The 16,783-nt window shown below is 30.7% G+C and overlaps 3 protein-coding genes and 1 long non-coding RNA gene across 4 annotated transcripts; 2 read left to right on the top strand and 2 right to left on the bottom strand.

The window, feature by feature from the left end:
* Positions 1 to 109: 109 nt before the first annotated feature.
* LOC113397303 (histone deacetylase complex subunit SAP30 homolog) lies at positions 110 to 2,354 on the top strand. The gene is made up of 3 exons (XM_026635596.2): positions 110 to 771; positions 899 to 1,117; positions 1,200 to 2,354. Exons 1-3 carry the CDS (start codon positions 577 to 579, stop codon positions 1,326 to 1,328), a joined length of 543 nt encoding a protein of 180 aa, XP_026491381.1. The 5' UTR covers positions 110 to 576; the 3' UTR covers positions 1,329 to 2,354.
* Positions 2,115 to 6,747, bottom strand: LOC135194206 (exosome complex component RRP45). Its single transcript, XM_064219369.1, has 7 exons — positions 6,572 to 6,747; positions 6,410 to 6,504; positions 6,009 to 6,231; positions 5,332 to 5,552; positions 4,673 to 4,921; positions 2,874 to 3,052; positions 2,115 to 2,281 (listed from the first exon to the last, which is right to left on the bottom strand). Exons 1-7 carry the CDS (start codon positions 6,635 to 6,637, stop codon positions 2,187 to 2,189), a joined length of 1,128 nt encoding a protein of 375 aa, XP_064075439.1. The 5' UTR covers positions 6,638 to 6,747; the 3' UTR covers positions 2,115 to 2,186.
* Positions 6,748 to 8,928: 2,181 nt separating this feature from the next.
* Positions 8,929 to 13,621, top strand: LOC113397290 (glutamate receptor ionotropic, delta-2). Its single transcript, XM_026635580.2, has 9 exons — positions 8,929 to 9,102; positions 9,174 to 9,259; positions 9,709 to 9,897; positions 10,036 to 10,199; positions 10,635 to 10,804; positions 11,801 to 11,994; positions 12,184 to 12,476; positions 12,689 to 12,872; positions 13,306 to 13,621. The coding sequence occupies exons 1-9, from the start codon at positions 9,024 to 9,026 to the stop codon at positions 13,576 to 13,578; spliced, it is 1,632 nt and encodes a 543-aa protein (XP_026491365.2). The 5' UTR covers positions 8,929 to 9,023; the 3' UTR covers positions 13,579 to 13,621.
* A 590-nt stretch (positions 13,622 to 14,211) lies between these two features.
* Positions 14,212 to 15,940, bottom strand: LOC135193740 (uncharacterized). Its single transcript, XR_010309408.1, has 2 exons — positions 14,851 to 15,940; positions 14,212 to 14,674 (listed from the first exon to the last, which is right to left on the bottom strand). It is a non-coding gene; the product is annotated as an uncharacterized LOC135193740 (long non-coding RNA).
* Between the last annotated feature and the right edge of the window lie 843 nt (positions 15,941 to 16,783).

Below are 16,783 nucleotides of genomic sequence, written 5' to 3'. Positions count from 1 at the left end.
ATACTTACGTATAGCTACGCTGTCATACAATAGCATTCATTGCACACATCGAAGCATTCCATTATGAACCGTTTTTACAAAACAGTATGTATCATTTTTGAATGTGTGTGTGCAGCTATTACTTCAGCTATTGCGTTTAGTAATGTGACGGGAGCGGGACGTATACTCGAATGGCGATCGGTGGTAAATTTGTAATTTATGCTCAGTTGGATAAATTTAAATAGCAGATTTTTTAAACATTTCGTAAAATAAAGTTCTAGGTGATTTTTATCGAAAAACATTAAAAGAACTAGTGTAAAATCTATAATATCTCGTAAGCTTCTCTGAAGAAGCCATGAACATTACATTATTTGTGTAAAAGTGCAGTGATTGAGTAAACTCGGATTTTTCATGATCAGTACAATATAGCATTGTGATTATTGGATACTTTTGATATGTTATTAAGTGACTGTTCCGCCGAAATGTTCTGTGTTTTTACTTATCATAACCTCAATCTAGAGGCTTTGTGAATACGTCGAACTATATTGCATCGCCGAGTGCGAGGCTTCGCTTAAAACTTTAATTTACCTGTTATATATGATTCAACGCGAGTATCCAATGAACAACGGGTTTAGTACAGGAGAAGAAGATTCTAGAGGTAATTCAGACCAAATATGTTGCCTTGTGGATGACAGCGACCGATGTAGGCGACCTGCTGGCAACGCATCGTACAGCAAGCGCATACAGAAAACAGTCGTTCAAAGAAGACTCAAACTGAACATAGATCCTCAGGTAGGTTTAAGAACATTATTTCTATTATTTTCCATTTATATTTCTTTCATAAGCTTATGTCTAAGATAAGCTTTAAAAAACGAAAGTGTAAACAACTGCATATTGAAATTAATATTTTATTTTTTAGGCAAGGCACACATACATCTGTGATTATCACAAGACAATGATACAATGTGCAAGAACAAAGCAAAGGAGGCCTAAAGACTCAGAGGATGACAGTCATGAGGCAGAAATGGACTCCCCTGAAGTAGATTGGGTCCAATTACAAGTAAATACTTTAAAGAGATATAAGAAACACTACAAAGTGCCGACAAAACCAGGATTTAATAAAAGTCAGTTAGCTGAAGTATGTATCTTGTTGATTATCTACTTATAACTAAACTTGTTCAATCATGTTCCATATTTAAATTTTATTTTTTATTTTTCAGGCTATCCAGAAACACTTTAAATCCTTACCAGTAAATGAAAAAGAAATTGTGACATACTTTATTTATATGGTGAAAACAAATGGCAATAAGCTAGACCAGAAAAATGGTATGAACTCAGACTCAGTGTAGTGATATGTGATTTTAATTTATAATGTGTAGTTTTTAATTTAGTAATAGAATATAGATCCATGATTTCTCTTAGATTTACAATCAACATTGAAAAGATTGTCATCTGAATATTGCATAGATTTAATAATGAAATAAAAATATATACAATAATAATTAACATATATTGTAGTAATAAACAGATAGCTAAGTCAATACCTACAAGATTTTTTTTTGAAACTAAAACATAATAAATGTATTTTGTTCCAATACACAATGTATTATAATTCCAATTTTAAAAAAAGGAAGATAATGTAAGAATGTTTATTTGAAGATGGCAATCCCAACAACACATGAAATTATAACTTTATATATTTATATAACTATCACAATCAAAACTTTTGTTATTTAAAAGATTACTCATACAAATCAGAAAACATACATAGCCAGTGAGGCTAACTTTAAATTTGTATTTACCACTAATTCATCTAATTTCCACATAGAAGGTGCAAATTATTATAATGAACTAGAACAACCCATTAAATATGTAATGAAGTATGCTTATCTTTTAGAAATTGCTGTTCTAGTAAATCTATTCAAATATACGATTATATAAATGTATTTCCTTTCTTGCTGCATATGAAACATAAAATTGTTTTGTATCTTATATGTAATTAAGACAATTTTATTAAGGATCCTCTATTTATTTTCATCTAGATAGGCAATATTTTTGTATTCTTTAACATTATTAATTATCGAATGTTATGATTGTTAATTGACAAGGGAGATGCAATGCTAAAAATGCTAATTACTATTAAGATATTTTATTAGCAGTAAAATGTAACTTTTATTACATTTTATTTGACAAACTTGTGTCTGATTTTAGTCTTCTTCTTCTGATTCCGATGATATTTCTATCCAGGACGAAGCACCCTTCTTCGCCTTTAATTCTGCCGTCTGTGGTAGTGATTGTACGACTGAAAAATATTATAAATATGTACATAATGCATAAAATATGATTTAATTAATAAATTATTATTTTTAGTGACACCTTATTAAATTTAAATGTAAATTTAATTTTTAAAACACCTCTTGACTTTGTTACTGCATTAAAAACATAGTTTTCTCAAATATATTAGATACTGTAGTGATAGAGTGGTAATTTTTTAGAGTAGCAGATGATGAATGTGTTACCTAATGGTAAATGATTACCTTTGACCATGGAAATTGGCATTGAAAGCAATTAAAACCATTTCTTACACCCTCAATGTAACGTTAAGCCAATATTCTAAGGTCCCTTATGTCTGTAATTACACTAACCCACTTGCCATTTAAACAAAAATGGCAATTCACAAAAATTAGATTTGATTTTGATTAGATTTAACTATAGTAATAATAATTATGTGCAATATTATTTAATTACACATTTATTATTTTATATCAAAATTCAATACTAGACTCGAATTAAATTACCTTCAAGCTAATCATAGTTTTTTGTGAATAATAATTCAATTAAACTTAAAAGGATTGCTTTAATTATATATATAAATATATATAAAAGGGCATTACCGTCATATTTGCTGGGCTCCATGCTTATTTCAACATCCATTACGTCTGCTGTATCATTTTGTAACATCTGTTCTTTGACATCAAAGTTCTTAAGGCATATGCTAAGATCTTTTCTGCTCAATGATTGCAAATGATTACTGGTTATGATGTCGCCAAAGTTGATTTTAGCCCTCTTCTGTCTAAAAAGTATTTGAAATAGGTTATAAAATGTAGTTATTTTAAATATTAACTCCATATTATATATATTAGTATCCTTTGCAAGTGCTAAGTGGGCATAGTATCATAAGTTTTCTTAAGAACTGATTGTGTGAAGCAATTCCAACATAAACCATTATCAAATAGAATTATTGGTTTACACACCAGATGGATATGTATGTATATGTCGCAGCCAACTGGTTAAACGCCGTTCAACCAGTGGTCTGAATGACATCAGCGAATTCATCTACGGTTTACAGAATAGGGTCATTTTGTTGACTCTCCTTTGTTTTTTATGAGATAATGAGAACAAAAACCGACTTAACCGAACGAACCGACCCTATTCGATCTTTGCCAAAAGCCTTAGAAATTGCTGATAAACAACCTTATTTTCAGGAGAATCCCTATTCTATGAAAAGAAGATGAAATGGCCCATGTCCTTTAAGCCACTAGTTGAACGGCACCGTTTAGCAAAATGGCTAGGCATTTCATTGATTGGCTAATTTAACCAGGCTGCGGTATAATATACATACATACATACTAAACATATATTAGTGATTTCAATAGTTAGATTCCGTATATGGTTGGACAGTTATTTAGCCTTATTAGTCAGTGATATCAACTAAGGCAAGCGACCTACTTGAATGAGACATTAATTAACGCATTACATAAAATCCTTCGATAACTGTTAATTGTGGATTTTGTATACCCAAAGTAAATAATTGTTTCGGATTTATGTGTGTCTGCTACAAATATTCAAATATTAATTAGGCTATAAAAGTAATTAAAATCTGTGTATCTGTAAAAAATGTTAAATGGAATTAATATCTTCACATTCATAGTTAACATTTAGTTTTATTAGTTACACAAAACAGAAATAGTAATTTTTATGCTTGTATGCAATTCTTCAGAAAGTAACTAAAATGGATGGTGATATCTTCCTGACTAATATTGGCCACCGTCAATCTAAACGGAAACTTGCCAATTGCACAAGAGACATTATAATGCACAAGTAGTTCAAATTATGCAAATACAAATGTACTTTCATTTCTCTCACTCTCATAAATCCTGGACTTAGAGTAGGCTGGAGGCCCCCGAGCATCAAAAGAGGTAGTTTATGGGCATTGTAAATATTATTTTACAATTCAAATATTGACAACCGAGATACAAGACCAAAAGCTTTTCATGTTATTCACAAAAGTATATATACTGGCTACTTCACTGTTAATTATATGTTATTAATAGTTTGGTGGCTTAAACAGCCATTGATTATGGGTGGATTTGATCACAGAACAGCAGAATAAAGGTTTAATGAGTTTTAAAATCTGTTAAACCCAGTTCCAGTCAGTTTCCTATTATATTGAACTATGACAGTATATCATATAGTGTGAAATTGTTTCTGTGCATTCTATTTATAAAAACCAAAATGAAAATTTGTGGTGCTCTCTTACAGTACAAACTATAAAATGATCTGACTAAATTTATCTAGCCAACATAATATTTTGTTGCATACGGGGTAAGTCAATGCTGAAATAATAGGACATTACAATGAGTTTTTTAGTGAACAATTAAAATATAAGCTATTAAAATGACTCATTCCTCACCTTAAATTATCATCATCTATAATTGTCTTCTTAATCAAATCAACAATAGTCTTACACTTATCTGCAGCACTGAGTGTAGCTCTATGGGCAATATTTGTATTATATATTGCAGCTCCACTGAGGTTTAATAAACAAAGTTCCTTGTATTGATTCATGCCAACCACAAGTAGTCCTCCATTTATATTTCCCTCCTCTGAATTACTTGTACACACGGATTCTTCAATGAAACTTGGATCTGATATAAGAATGCTGAAAGTATAAAAATACCTTTTGTCAATTTTTGTATAAATAAAATTTTCATTGGCTCCAAGCCCTTACTTTATAAGATGCATAAATCATTTTAAAAGCTTTAATTTCCTTTTGACAAAAATTAGTCTTCTTTCGTATTATCTGACCATGGGTTAGGTTTTCAGCCTAATTAACTTATGAACAGCTCTAGTAATATCTTAAATAAACTACATATAGATATTAAAATAATTGGTTCCGAGTTCTGGGTTTATATGGATTAAACAAACATATTTAGATTACCATTAAAAAAATATATAAACAACAAAGGTTTTCACCTTAAAAGATTATAGATTACATTGTTGTGGAACAAAAACTTACTTCTCAATTTAAAGAAACTTTGCAATAGAAAAATTTTCATTAGGAATACATACTTATTACTGAATATAGCAAAAGTTGAACACACTGGGTAGTGATATAACACAGTTGGTATCGGATCCTTTTCTGCTAATGTGTGAATTATGACATTTTCTCCACTTCGGGTTACATCTGGACGCTTGAAGTGGGCTAATGAAGCTAATGTAGCTATACTCGCACATTCTATGAGGTTCCCGTCATGATTTAATACTTTTATATCAACTCTTAATGACCAAACCTACAAAAATATATTTTTTTTAATTTTAAAGTAATCTTTCTTTGATTTAAAAAAAAAAACTATTTTAGATTTTATTTATACTATTTCATTGGAAAGTTAATTGCTTGTGGTAGGGTTTTGTGCAAGTCTGCCTGGGTAGGTACCACTTAGTTAACAAATATTCTACTGCCAATATTTAATATTGTTGTGTTCAGGTTTGAAGGGTGAGTGAGCCATTATAACTACAGGCACAAGGGATATAACATCTTAGTTCCCATGGTTGGTGGCTTATTGCTCATAATATGAGGAATGATTAATATTTCTTGCAGTACCAATGTCGAGTAGCAGTAGTAACATATTACCATTAGCTGGCCCAACTGACAGTCCATCTAGCAATTACATTAAAAAAAACTATAATAGTTAGTGTATAACTATAAAGTTATTTTTCTATGTATAATATGGTTGAATTTGATTTACCTTCTCTTCGACAACTATGCATAGTGATTCAAGATCAATACATTTTGAATCTTTGTAGCATTTCTCTAATAATCTGTTGAGATAAACTGTGAGGTCTGTTTGACGATTGGCTTCAAACTGTGGTGCTGCCATTGGGCTAATTTCAACATTTATATATAAAATACCTTCATTAGGTCTTATTTGTTTTGGCTGAACAACTTCACATGATACTTGTGCTAATATCCTGTAAAATGAAAATACATACACATTAAAGACTACTTACTTACTACTATCCCTATATCGTAACCTGTAATACGTTTAAGATATTATTAATCGATAACAGAAATTTATGGTGAAGTACGTTTCTACACAAGAATTTTAATATTAAATTATTATACAATAACAAAAACAAAACTATTTACCTGGTTTCTCCCAGTGAGACGATACAGCTACCATATCCAGAACCAAATGTTATACTCAGTTTCCGACTATCATTGTAGTTTCTGCCGTCTAATCGCTAAAAAATTAAAATATGAGCAAGTATTTGATAACATTTAATAATATGTCGAATTTTCGAGCCTTACATGTCCCTCTGATATAATCTTTTGTATAAAACTTTTTTCGCAATTTGATAAAAATACTTCCTTCATTTTATAATACTTATTAATTATTAAAATAAATTATTGTTTTATAAAAGCACAACTTTAAGGTTATAAATATTTGATATTTAAAACTTGGGTTTGACGTTTACGTTTAGTAAGTTTAAAAAGTGAGTAGATTGTAGGAAATAGGAATGGCGGATTGTATTCGATTATCATAACTTTAATCGAATAACAGATTTTTTTATCATTAAACTTTTACTTAATTAATACAATTACATCAAAATAAAATAAAGGACATTATGTTTTGCTTTATTTTATTTTTTCATAAAATAACTTATACCGAAATTATTTTTGAAAATTGAGTAAGGTACATTTTTTATTGTATTTTGAAAAGTATGCAATATCTTTAACTAAAAAAATAATATAATGGAATTCTGACTGTACTGAAAAAAACAAGATTTCCACAGAATCATCTGGATAGAATATCGATAATAATACAAACCAACCACTATGATGTTAGTTTTCATTTTGGCTTAGCAGCTAGAAAACTTTTTCTTCTAAAAAATAAACGCCTGTATACTAATCATTTAGGTACCGAAATAAATTAAAAAAAAACTTATAGTTACAAAATGAGAGGATAGAATTGTCCGACGGAAATGGAATTGAGAAGCGCCAGTCCATAGCGGACAGTACTCGAAATATTGCTGATAATATAAAATTCGACATAATTATCAACCATAGAAACCTTAATATTTGTTGTGACAGATTAATTTAGCCATGAACACAAAACGATGGTGACGGACTGACGCTATGGTTGGAATCAGCTGGGAAATATCCTTTGACCTACTATTTTAAATTTCTGGGAAGCCTTAAGTTTGTATACATTTGATGCCAATTAGTTCCACATTTCGAACAAGAATGGAAAGAAAAGTATGAAACAAAGAGAAAGAGTTACATACTCTTGAGATTTGAGAGAGAACTTGCGTTCCATAATCATGAGATTTGAGTAATTTTAAATTAATATACCTAAGTATCCAATGAATCCAATTATAAAGTAAAGTTATATTTTTCTAACATTTTAAAAATAATAATGGTCTTTGGTGACTATTAATCTATTCGATCACAAAGACGCACAATTCCATGTTATTTTATCGGCGTTTTAATAATAATAATAATTGAATGTGGGCGTCTTTGTAAGTAAAATAGTTCTATAACTATACATTTTCAAATTCTTGTGCATAAACCTTATCTTACGTATTTTTTTTACATTACACTTTTTGTAATAAACCGAGTGGATCTCATAACCCTCATCATTATACATCTTCCATTTCTGTTAAATTAATTTTTGGACTAAGGCCCAGGATTAGAAATGCCTAGGCGAGGCAAGGTTCGAAATCCACTCCCCGTAGGTCTCTACTACTTAGATAAGCTTAAACTAATCATACAATTGTATGTCCATTGAAAAATAGAAACCTTTGTAAAACAAAAAAAAAAAAGCTTTATAATAAAACTACTTTGACTTTTCACTACGATTTACGAGTTGCCAACTAGGTCTCATTTAGATGCTCGTAAGAATCGCCCTGGGTTCCCTATCCCTGGATATATGCAATGTAGATTTTTGGTTGTATTGTTTATAGTGGTAAAATTTTGAGGAAGGAGTCGCAACGGATTTTGTTAGTTTCAATACTACTAGGGACAATCAATACAAATAACAAACCATTAGCCATAGGTAAAGTCATGACGTATGACATAATTTTTATTTGTCGAGGTAATGAGGCCGTATTGGAAAATATTTATTTTATAGACCACAAAGCATTAGTTACACGCCAGTGACAACAATTTACATAACATGTACCCGCCGCCCTTACCTAATAAAGGATTATTATTGATGTTTTCGACATCACATTATGGATGTTCCTACGTATTATTAAACTAGGTGTATTTAATATTTGTACAGCTTAAGATTACATTGGCTCTAATACTTATACGAATGAGGATAATTTGATTATTGCATTAATATATTCAGCTCATACATTATTATAGTAATAGTGTAACTATTTATTTTAATCTCATAAAAATATAGTGAAACGATACAGACAAGAATAATTTATATTGATAACCAGACATAGTTGTTTAAATCATGTTGTCATGCTAAATGTTGGTATGTAATATTTTTTAGTACCTAGTATTTTAGATAATATTAATAATGTAATTATAGGAATAATAAAAAAATAAATAAAAAGGAGAAGTTAATCCACTTTTTATTTTAAAAAAAAGGCATTTGATATCAATACAATTCTTACGTGCATTATAATATTTGTTGTCTAAGGCGCATCCTCGTAGCGGCGGTTATGTAGCGACCCAATTGGCATACGGTCACTATGACGCAGTATTTCAATTTCGACCGTCCAATAGCAAGCATCAGCATCATGCAATGGCTGGAGTACAACTAATTCTAGCCACAATATGTAATGCAAGCTTTTGCAATGATGTCTTCGACAATCCATTAACTGGTATATAATTAAAAATATATACACAAGCTCCCTGTATTATATGGAATAATAATGTCTAATCATAATTTTAGCCACATATATACCGCCTGAGAAAAGTGAACTACAGAATTTAAAAAATGAAATAAACGGAAAACATCTGCGAATAGCTACGTATAACGTAAGTTCAAGTATTTATCGTGTTTTAATGTAAACGTTCCGACATCTTAGATCGTAATGGATTAAGGATCGGGATTCTAATATGACAAAAAACTTTTTATTTTTTATTATAAAATGAGAAAAAGATGAACTATCAAAAACTTGAATTAATTACAAACCATAATTTGAATACATAAATAAAGTACAACATGAACTTTTAATAAGAGTTATCACCACGACGGACTTACACCAATCCATGTAGACTTTTTATTCGATGTTCGTGCCATCTTATTTGTTAGAAAGTCAAATCTAATAAAAAAATTATATTTAAAAAATTAAGGCTAAATTTGCCGCCACTTATATGAGTCAACTTAAAAGCTCAAGCTGACTCAACTTACTGGTCTCAAAGCCATTGGTTATCATGCAAATGAATACATGGTTGTAAATAATAAAAATCTAACCTTCCTCCAGAATTACCCGTTAAGTTTTACAAAGAGAACTGAAAATGGTACTATCATTGGCAAAGGTGTGGCTTTCTTTCTGATAAATACTTTGCGTGAAAAGCTTAATTTTACCTACGAAATTGTTTTGCCCGAAAGGAATATAGAGCTTGGAGGTCGGAAGCCCGAAGATTCTGTAATAGGTCTAGTCAATAGCAGCGTACGTATAAATATTTTGTTACATACTTTTATCTTATATAATGTTACTGTCTATAACATATAGGTTTAAGTTAACATATTTATATTTATAAAATAAGTGCAATACATTAATGTTACAAATACTTAAATTTATAAATAGAAAGCGGACGTGGCCGCAGCGTTCATACCCACATTCTTAAAATATGGAAAATTGGTATCATTCTCCAAAGAACTAGATGAAGGTGTTTGGCTAATGATGCTGAAGCGACCCAAGGAATCCGCAGCCGGATCTGGACTCTTAGCCCCTTTTGCAACCTATGTTTGGTACATAAAACTTTTTATTATTCCTATCGTCATGATCTTCATCATAATCTTTTGTTATTGTATTTATTATATTATATATTATATTTGCTGACCCGTTTCAATCCAGGGCGTTGGGGGCGCAAAAAGCGCTGTGCGTTGGAGGCCCTTCACCGACAATGGTCCAACCGTCGACATTCGGTGAGGCACCCCTTTAGGCACCCACCAAGTGGTCTTAATATTGTCTCTATGATTTTTATATTTTTCCAATCACTGATCCTGTACAACTAATCTTTGAATTATCCGCCACCGGCTTGAAACGGGTCAGTGGCTTATCAAAGCGAAACTTAGGCTAACTTTTTAGTGAGAAAGATCCCCAGAAAACAGCTTGAAAACTTTTATTCAAGTATTGTTATATATGTATTTTTTTTAATACTTCAAAAATTTAATGTTTCATAGGTATTTAATTCTGGCCGCAGTACTTTGTTATGGACCATGTATCACCATTTTAACACGGATTCGTTCTAAATTAATTAAAGATGATGAACAGCACATCTCTCTCAGTCCAAGTGTGTGGTTCGTCTACGGTGCTTTCATCAAACAGGGAACAACTCTAGCTCCCGATGCAAGTAAGTGTTAATATGTACGGAGGTAACTCTTGGTTGTAGGGCTTTGGGTAGGTACTACTCAATCATCAAATATTCTATTCTTCTCAACCATTAAGATGCAATACTGTGTATTTTTGTGTTCCGGTATGATGGGTAAATTAGCCAAGAGACATAACACCCTATTTGCCATGATTGGTGGCGTATTCGCGATGTAAGGACTGGTTAAAAATATTTACGCCGCTTGTCTATGGGCAGTGATGTCCACGTAGTGACCCATTTATCCGTCAGCCTACCAATTTTTATAACTAACGAAGGATTATAATACAATTGGAAGTAACATTTTAAATTGGTACAGATACAGATTAGCGTTCTGACAATGCGCAAAATTAGCTTTTGTTATACAAATATTCAAATTTATTTGTATTTGAAATAAATTTCCCCAAATTATGTTTAATATTTCTTAATAGTACCTACGTATTGTACCTCGCGAGCCCAAAAAATTCAAACACAAAATGATTTTTTAACTCTACTTTCTATTAATATACATTTCCGCTCTGCGTTATAATTTTTCTTTGACGGCGAATTAAACCATAGAAGATAACATCCTTTAAATATATTCGTACTATTTTTTAAACCATTAATATTGGAATGTGTTTTGGCCTTAAATCCTAGTCAATTCCAACATTATGTCCGATGGTATCTCCACTAATGGTGGAAGTCATTTGTCACTCTCCAGTCACACCCCTCATGGACATTCCCTCACTAATCACAATAATTTTTAACATGAAAATGATTTTATACAAAAACTGAGGCTTTATTTCTGTTAAAATAAAGCAATTTTTGTTTTAATGTTTTCGAATAAAGTTTATGTTTTAATATTAAATTATGAAGTAGGTAAACGTCAAGGCATTCAAGGACAAAATAAGCTACAATCTGATATGAACTTGTATTTTCTATTCTAAATATGAAAAATTATGTAACAATATAATTAGGTAATCCTAACGGTAATTGTTTTAGATACGACTCGAGTTCTTTTCGCAACATGGTGGTTGTTCGTAATATTGCTATCTGCGTTTTATACCGCTAATCTGACTGCTTTCCTAACGTTATCTAAATTTACTTTGGATATCGAAAATCCTGAAGATTTATATAAGAAGAATTATCGCTGGGTTGCAGGCGAAGGCGGAGCAGTATTCAATACCATTAGAAATGTGAGCCATTTTTTAAAAAACTTATAATGAAAACGTCTTAGTATTTTTAAACTTTAAATGAGGAACTCATTTAATGTTAAAATTGGTTTGTAGTTTGCTTAGCAATAAAACTCTATAATTTATTAAATATTTTATACAGCTTCGATGTTTCATGATAATAACTGCACAATTTTGATGTTAATACAACAGCCGGAAGAGAGCCTTTACTATTTAAACAGAATGTTAGTGAATGGACGAGCTCAGTTCCGGGCTGTGGATAGGAACGAGGACTTCTTACCCATGGTCACTGGAGGGGCGGTCCTGGTAAAAGAACAAACAGCCGTCGACAATCTCATGTACGACGACTATTTAAAGAAGACGCGGGAGGGTGTCGTGGAATCGGACAGATGCACTTATGTTATTGCTCCTCATGCCTTTATGAAGCGACAGAGAGCTTTCGCTTACCCGCAGAACAGCACTTTAAGGATCTTATTCGACAGTGTGTAAGTGAATTAAGAACAAACATCCTTTCAACATGTTTTAAAAGCAACAAATATTTACAAAACATATTTTTTGTATCTTTTATATATTAACATCCCAATATAAAAAAACAACATTTACTTTCATATAAACGGTAGAAAAACAAACATATTAAAACATAATTATTAACCTAAATTTAATCGTAAAAATATATTTACTAGTTTCATAATTATAGGCTCTCAAACTTGATCCAGTCGGGAATAGTAACATTTCTGCAGCACCAAGACCTGCCAAGCACAAAAATTTGCCCGCTCGATTTACAGTCCAAAGACCGTCAGCTGCGTAACAGCGACCTTTTGATGACCTACCTGATCATGGTCGCTGGATTGGCGGCCGCTATTGCAGTTTTTATTGGCGAGGTTAGTAGTATCACTAAAAAATAGTAATAACATTGATTTCTTTAATATCGGATAAATATTTTTAAGTCAACAAATAAAACTTTTTCTATAAGACAATGTAGCGTTCGCGTGCTTAAATGTGTGCGATTGAACTCAAAATAACTGTAGTTTATTTAAATAGTACAAGCAATATTGAAAATTCATTTTTCAAGAGTAAATAAAAATAAAATTACACCCTGTTCAGAATGTACTTTATTTTACCGGTTTTACTCGGGAAGAATCTTAAAAAGGTACAATTCCCTACTAAACAATTTCTGACACTTATTTTTAATTAATTATAATAATTATGCTCACTATAAATACAATTCAATTATTATAAATACAATTATTTATATGGACATAAATCTTAAACTTTGGTATCGTCTTCATAATATTAAAACTAAAATAATTTTAGATTTTCTTCAAACGCTGGATCACCAAGAAAAATAATAAAGGCGAAAATCCAAAACGGACGAAGAAGCGAAGAACAAAAGGTTTCTCATTAGGGAACTACGACGACACTCGCCCTCCGCCATACGACTCGCTCTTTGGGAATTCAAAGTACAGTTTCAACAGCGATTCGGAGAAAAGAATTATAAACGGTCGAGAATACTACGTCGTGCATACACCCAGCGGGGACACTCGTTTGATTCCTCTCAGAACACCATCAGCTTTCCTTTATCGATGAAATGTTATTTTTATCTGATTAAAATGTCAATGTCTGAAACATGTATTTTTGTACCCATCCTTTAATATAATCTAACTCATTCCCGCATTCTGTTTTACTTTGACCAATTAAGTCGTAAGTTAACCTACAGCTTAACGCACCGCGGCCGTACAATCAGTGTCATAATCTCAGGACTCTACGCCGTCTAATCTAATGGTATTAATGGCAAACGCGCAAGAGGCTCACCTGATGGAAAGCAACCACCACCGCGTATGGACATCTGCAAAACCATAGGGCTGCAGGTGAGTTGCCGGCCTTTGAGAAATGTGTACGCTGAACGCTCTTTTCTCGAAGGTTCCCAATTCTTATCGGTTCGGAAAAACCAAATTCTTGTTTCACGAAGAAATGCCTTTAAAATCTAATTTGTATAACATTATGGACACGTTCGTTGTTTCTCCAGTATATTATATATAAAATACCAATTCTCGCTCGCGTTTTAGGGATCGGTCATGTGGTGTATAAAAAAGGATGTACTTCCTTGGAGTTCTAGCTTGCTTCACGTCAAATTCGACTGAGTGGTTCGACTGTGAAGTAGCCACAGACAGAGTTACTTTCGCAATTAAAATAACATGTTTGAAATAAAATAAAAACACGTTTTATTATATATTTTTATTAACTGTGAAAACACTTTCACGTTGCACTAACATTCAAGCCAAGATCAACGTCTCATCATATTATCTTAATATTTTATTATAAATAACGCATCTTATTCACCTGTTTAATGATTGTTTAATATTATTATATTGACAGGGAGGGGGAGTGCAAGTATACCCTTAATTTCCTGTACCCCTGACAACGTGTATGTAAAATTTAATGATGGTCGGTCGAGTAGTCAATACGTGAAAGCGTAACAAACAAACAAACTCACTTTCGTATTCATAATATTAGTCAAAGGACATGATTAGGTATATCAGCATGTCAATATTTGTATATAGTCTATTCCAATCGAAGAAGGAATTATATTATATTAAGTTTAATAGTTCTGATATATAGTGTACTACTAACAGTCCTTGACATTAATATATTTTTATTTTTAATAGAACACCGTTGTACTTTACTACTTATAGCTGTTACTGTAAAAGCTCGAACTAAGGTAAATCTTAAGATTTTCCAGTAAAACCTAAGATTTACCGATATAAGTTGGTAAATGTAAGTATTTATTATAATATTATATAATATAAATCTTAGGTTTGGTTATAAAATCTTAAGATTTACCGTAGTTCGAGCTTTTACAGTAACATATCCACTTTAATTTTACCTCCAAAGTTCCGATAACCGTTTTGTCGACATTCAAAACGCCATTTTTCCAAATCCATAATTAATATCATAGATTATTCAGCTCTCGGCCAATGATATCGCGTCAATTTGCTGTCAAATGTTGTTTATTTGGATGCTGTTCTCTTGTGGTTGAAATAGACTATACAGAAATTATGACATTTGTTAGGGACAACAAATTGTGTCGGAAATTATTTTAAAATGATAATAGATGAATATGAAAATCATTAAACAGGTGAAAATAATACTTTAATTACATAAAGGCTGTGCCTGAATGTACAATAATTTACAATTTGTACATAAATACAAACGAAGGTACACTTTATATATTGAGCAATGACTGTTAGTCACGCAGTAATTACAATAATTTATTGTAAATATTACATAATAAGTATTATAGTTATTTATTCATATGTAACATCTAATAATCTTAGTAACTAAGACATTGCTTTTAAACTATATTTAGACAAATTGGATGGAAATTTTGTTAAGAAAATGTTTTTTTTTAATTTATTTATTTGAAATGGAAAACAAGTCTTTCCATTTATACAATTGAATGGAGAATTTTATTTAAATAAGTAAATTATTTTTTTAAAGTCGAAAACGTAATACGAAACTTTATAATTAACAAAAATCTTATAAATAAAACGATTCTATTTTAATTTGATAAAAGTACAAAATGTATTGACATTTAATTTTTTTTTTTTTCTTTTCTATATTTCTATTACAATGGCTGAACACACGTATTGTGCAATTTATTAAAAACAAAAATATTGTCAAAACGAACAAATATGGTTAAAAAAATTCTAGCGTATTATTATCAATTAAAAAAAATTAAACTAGATTTAAATTAATATTTTAAAGATATTTTCAAAAATCAATATTGCAAATATTTTATTTAAACAATTTATATTTAATGATATTGCTTTCGGAACAAAGAAAGAAGACATAAGAGCCTCTATAGTTGCCTTTAGAGAAATAAGGCCAAATAAAAATGATTTGGTTTAACTTGTTTTTAAAAATAATATATTTATTTTTATAATGCAAATGACAGAACCACAAATAGTTTTAAAAATCCTTTATATAAATACATAAGCTACTGTGAAGATAAAAATGCCCACTAAGAAAATTTCAAGAGTTAAATAAAGGTTTTCACGTTTTCTCGCATTCACACACGTGTCATATTACATACATTTGACATTAACAATATGCACATAACACTTAAAAAAAAATTAAACTATATTAGGCAGCCACGATCAAGTTGTTGCTACGTAATGAAAAAAAAAGTAAAGTTCGTCTTCATTATTCGATGTTAATATGCATTCGAATTTTGAATCTATCTAGCTATCATTCATTTCCCGCCTTTAAATTTAGTCATCATAACTCATAAGTCCGTATTGTATTCAGAACTTCCTTAACAACGAACATATTTATAACCATTATTGATATGGCTTGAATTACGACAACGCAGTTCTGGATAGTGGCTTGACTTTTAATTGAAAATGAAATTATGTAAATAAAAGTGCATTTATTCTGTGATCATCTATAGCAAAATTACCCGCACATAACACAAACTGATACGCTAAAACTATTCATCCATTGCTACTTATATCTAGGAATCTTCATCACAATTTTAAGTAAGAAAAAAGTAATGCTATATCACGGTGAGTTATTGTATTGTGAATAAAGAAATATTATTTCCATATAAAAATGCACACTATATTTGGTGTGATAGTTATTCCTAAGGATTATAAATTTATAATACGAAGCTCGAATACGCTTTATATACGCGTAGAGTTAATTTAAATAAATTAAAACATTTTTATTAAACATGTTCATCGGTCGTCAGTATTATAATTTTAACTTATCTTTTTCTAAGGTTAGTTTAAAA

This window comes from Vanessa tameamea, chromosome 3, assembly GCF_037043105.1.
Source record: "Vanessa tameamea isolate UH-Manoa-2023 chromosome 3, ilVanTame1 primary haplotype, whole genome shotgun sequence".
NCBI classification, from domain to species: Eukaryota; Metazoa; Arthropoda; class Insecta; order Lepidoptera; family Nymphalidae; genus Vanessa; species Vanessa tameamea.
This window is presented reverse-complemented; position numbering and strand designations above follow the sequence as displayed.

Excerpts from the sequence above, each read along its gene's own strand:
- LOC113397303 (XM_026635596.2), top strand. The coding sequence starts at position 577 with ATGATTCAACGCGAGTATCCAATGAACAACGGGTTTAGTACAGGAGAA. Across the intron at positions 772-898 it reads AACTGAACATAGATCCTCAG|GCAAGGCACACATACATCTG; the intron begins GTAGGTTTAAGA and ends TTTATTTTTTAG. Across the intron at positions 1,118-1,199 it reads ATAAAAGTCAGTTAGCTGAA|GCTATCCAGAAACACTTTAA; the intron begins GTATGTATCTTG and ends TTTATTTTTCAG.
- LOC135194206 (XM_064219369.1), bottom strand. The coding sequence starts at position 6,637 with ATGAAGGAAGTATTTTTATCAAATTGCGAAAAAAGTTTTATACAAAAG. Across the intron at positions 6,505-6,571 it reads AGATTATATCAGAGGGACAT|CGATTAGACGGCAGAAACTA; the intron begins GTAAGGCTCGAA and ends TTAATTTTTTAG. Across the intron at positions 4,922-5,331 it reads TTTGCTATATTCAGTAATAA|CATTCTTATATCAGATCCAA; the intron begins GTATGTATTCCT and ends TTATACTTTCAG.
- LOC113397290 (XM_026635580.2), top strand. The coding sequence starts at position 9,024 with ATGGCTGGAGTACAACTAATTCTAGCCACAATATGTAATGCAAGCTTT. Across the intron at positions 10,200-10,634 it reads CCTTTTGCAACCTATGTTTG|GTATTTAATTCTGGCCGCAG; the intron begins GTACATAAAACT and ends AATGTTTCATAG. Across the intron at positions 12,873-13,305 it reads TTGCAGTTTTTATTGGCGAG|ATTTTCTTCAAACGCTGGAT; the intron begins GTTAGTAGTATC and ends AAATAATTTTAG.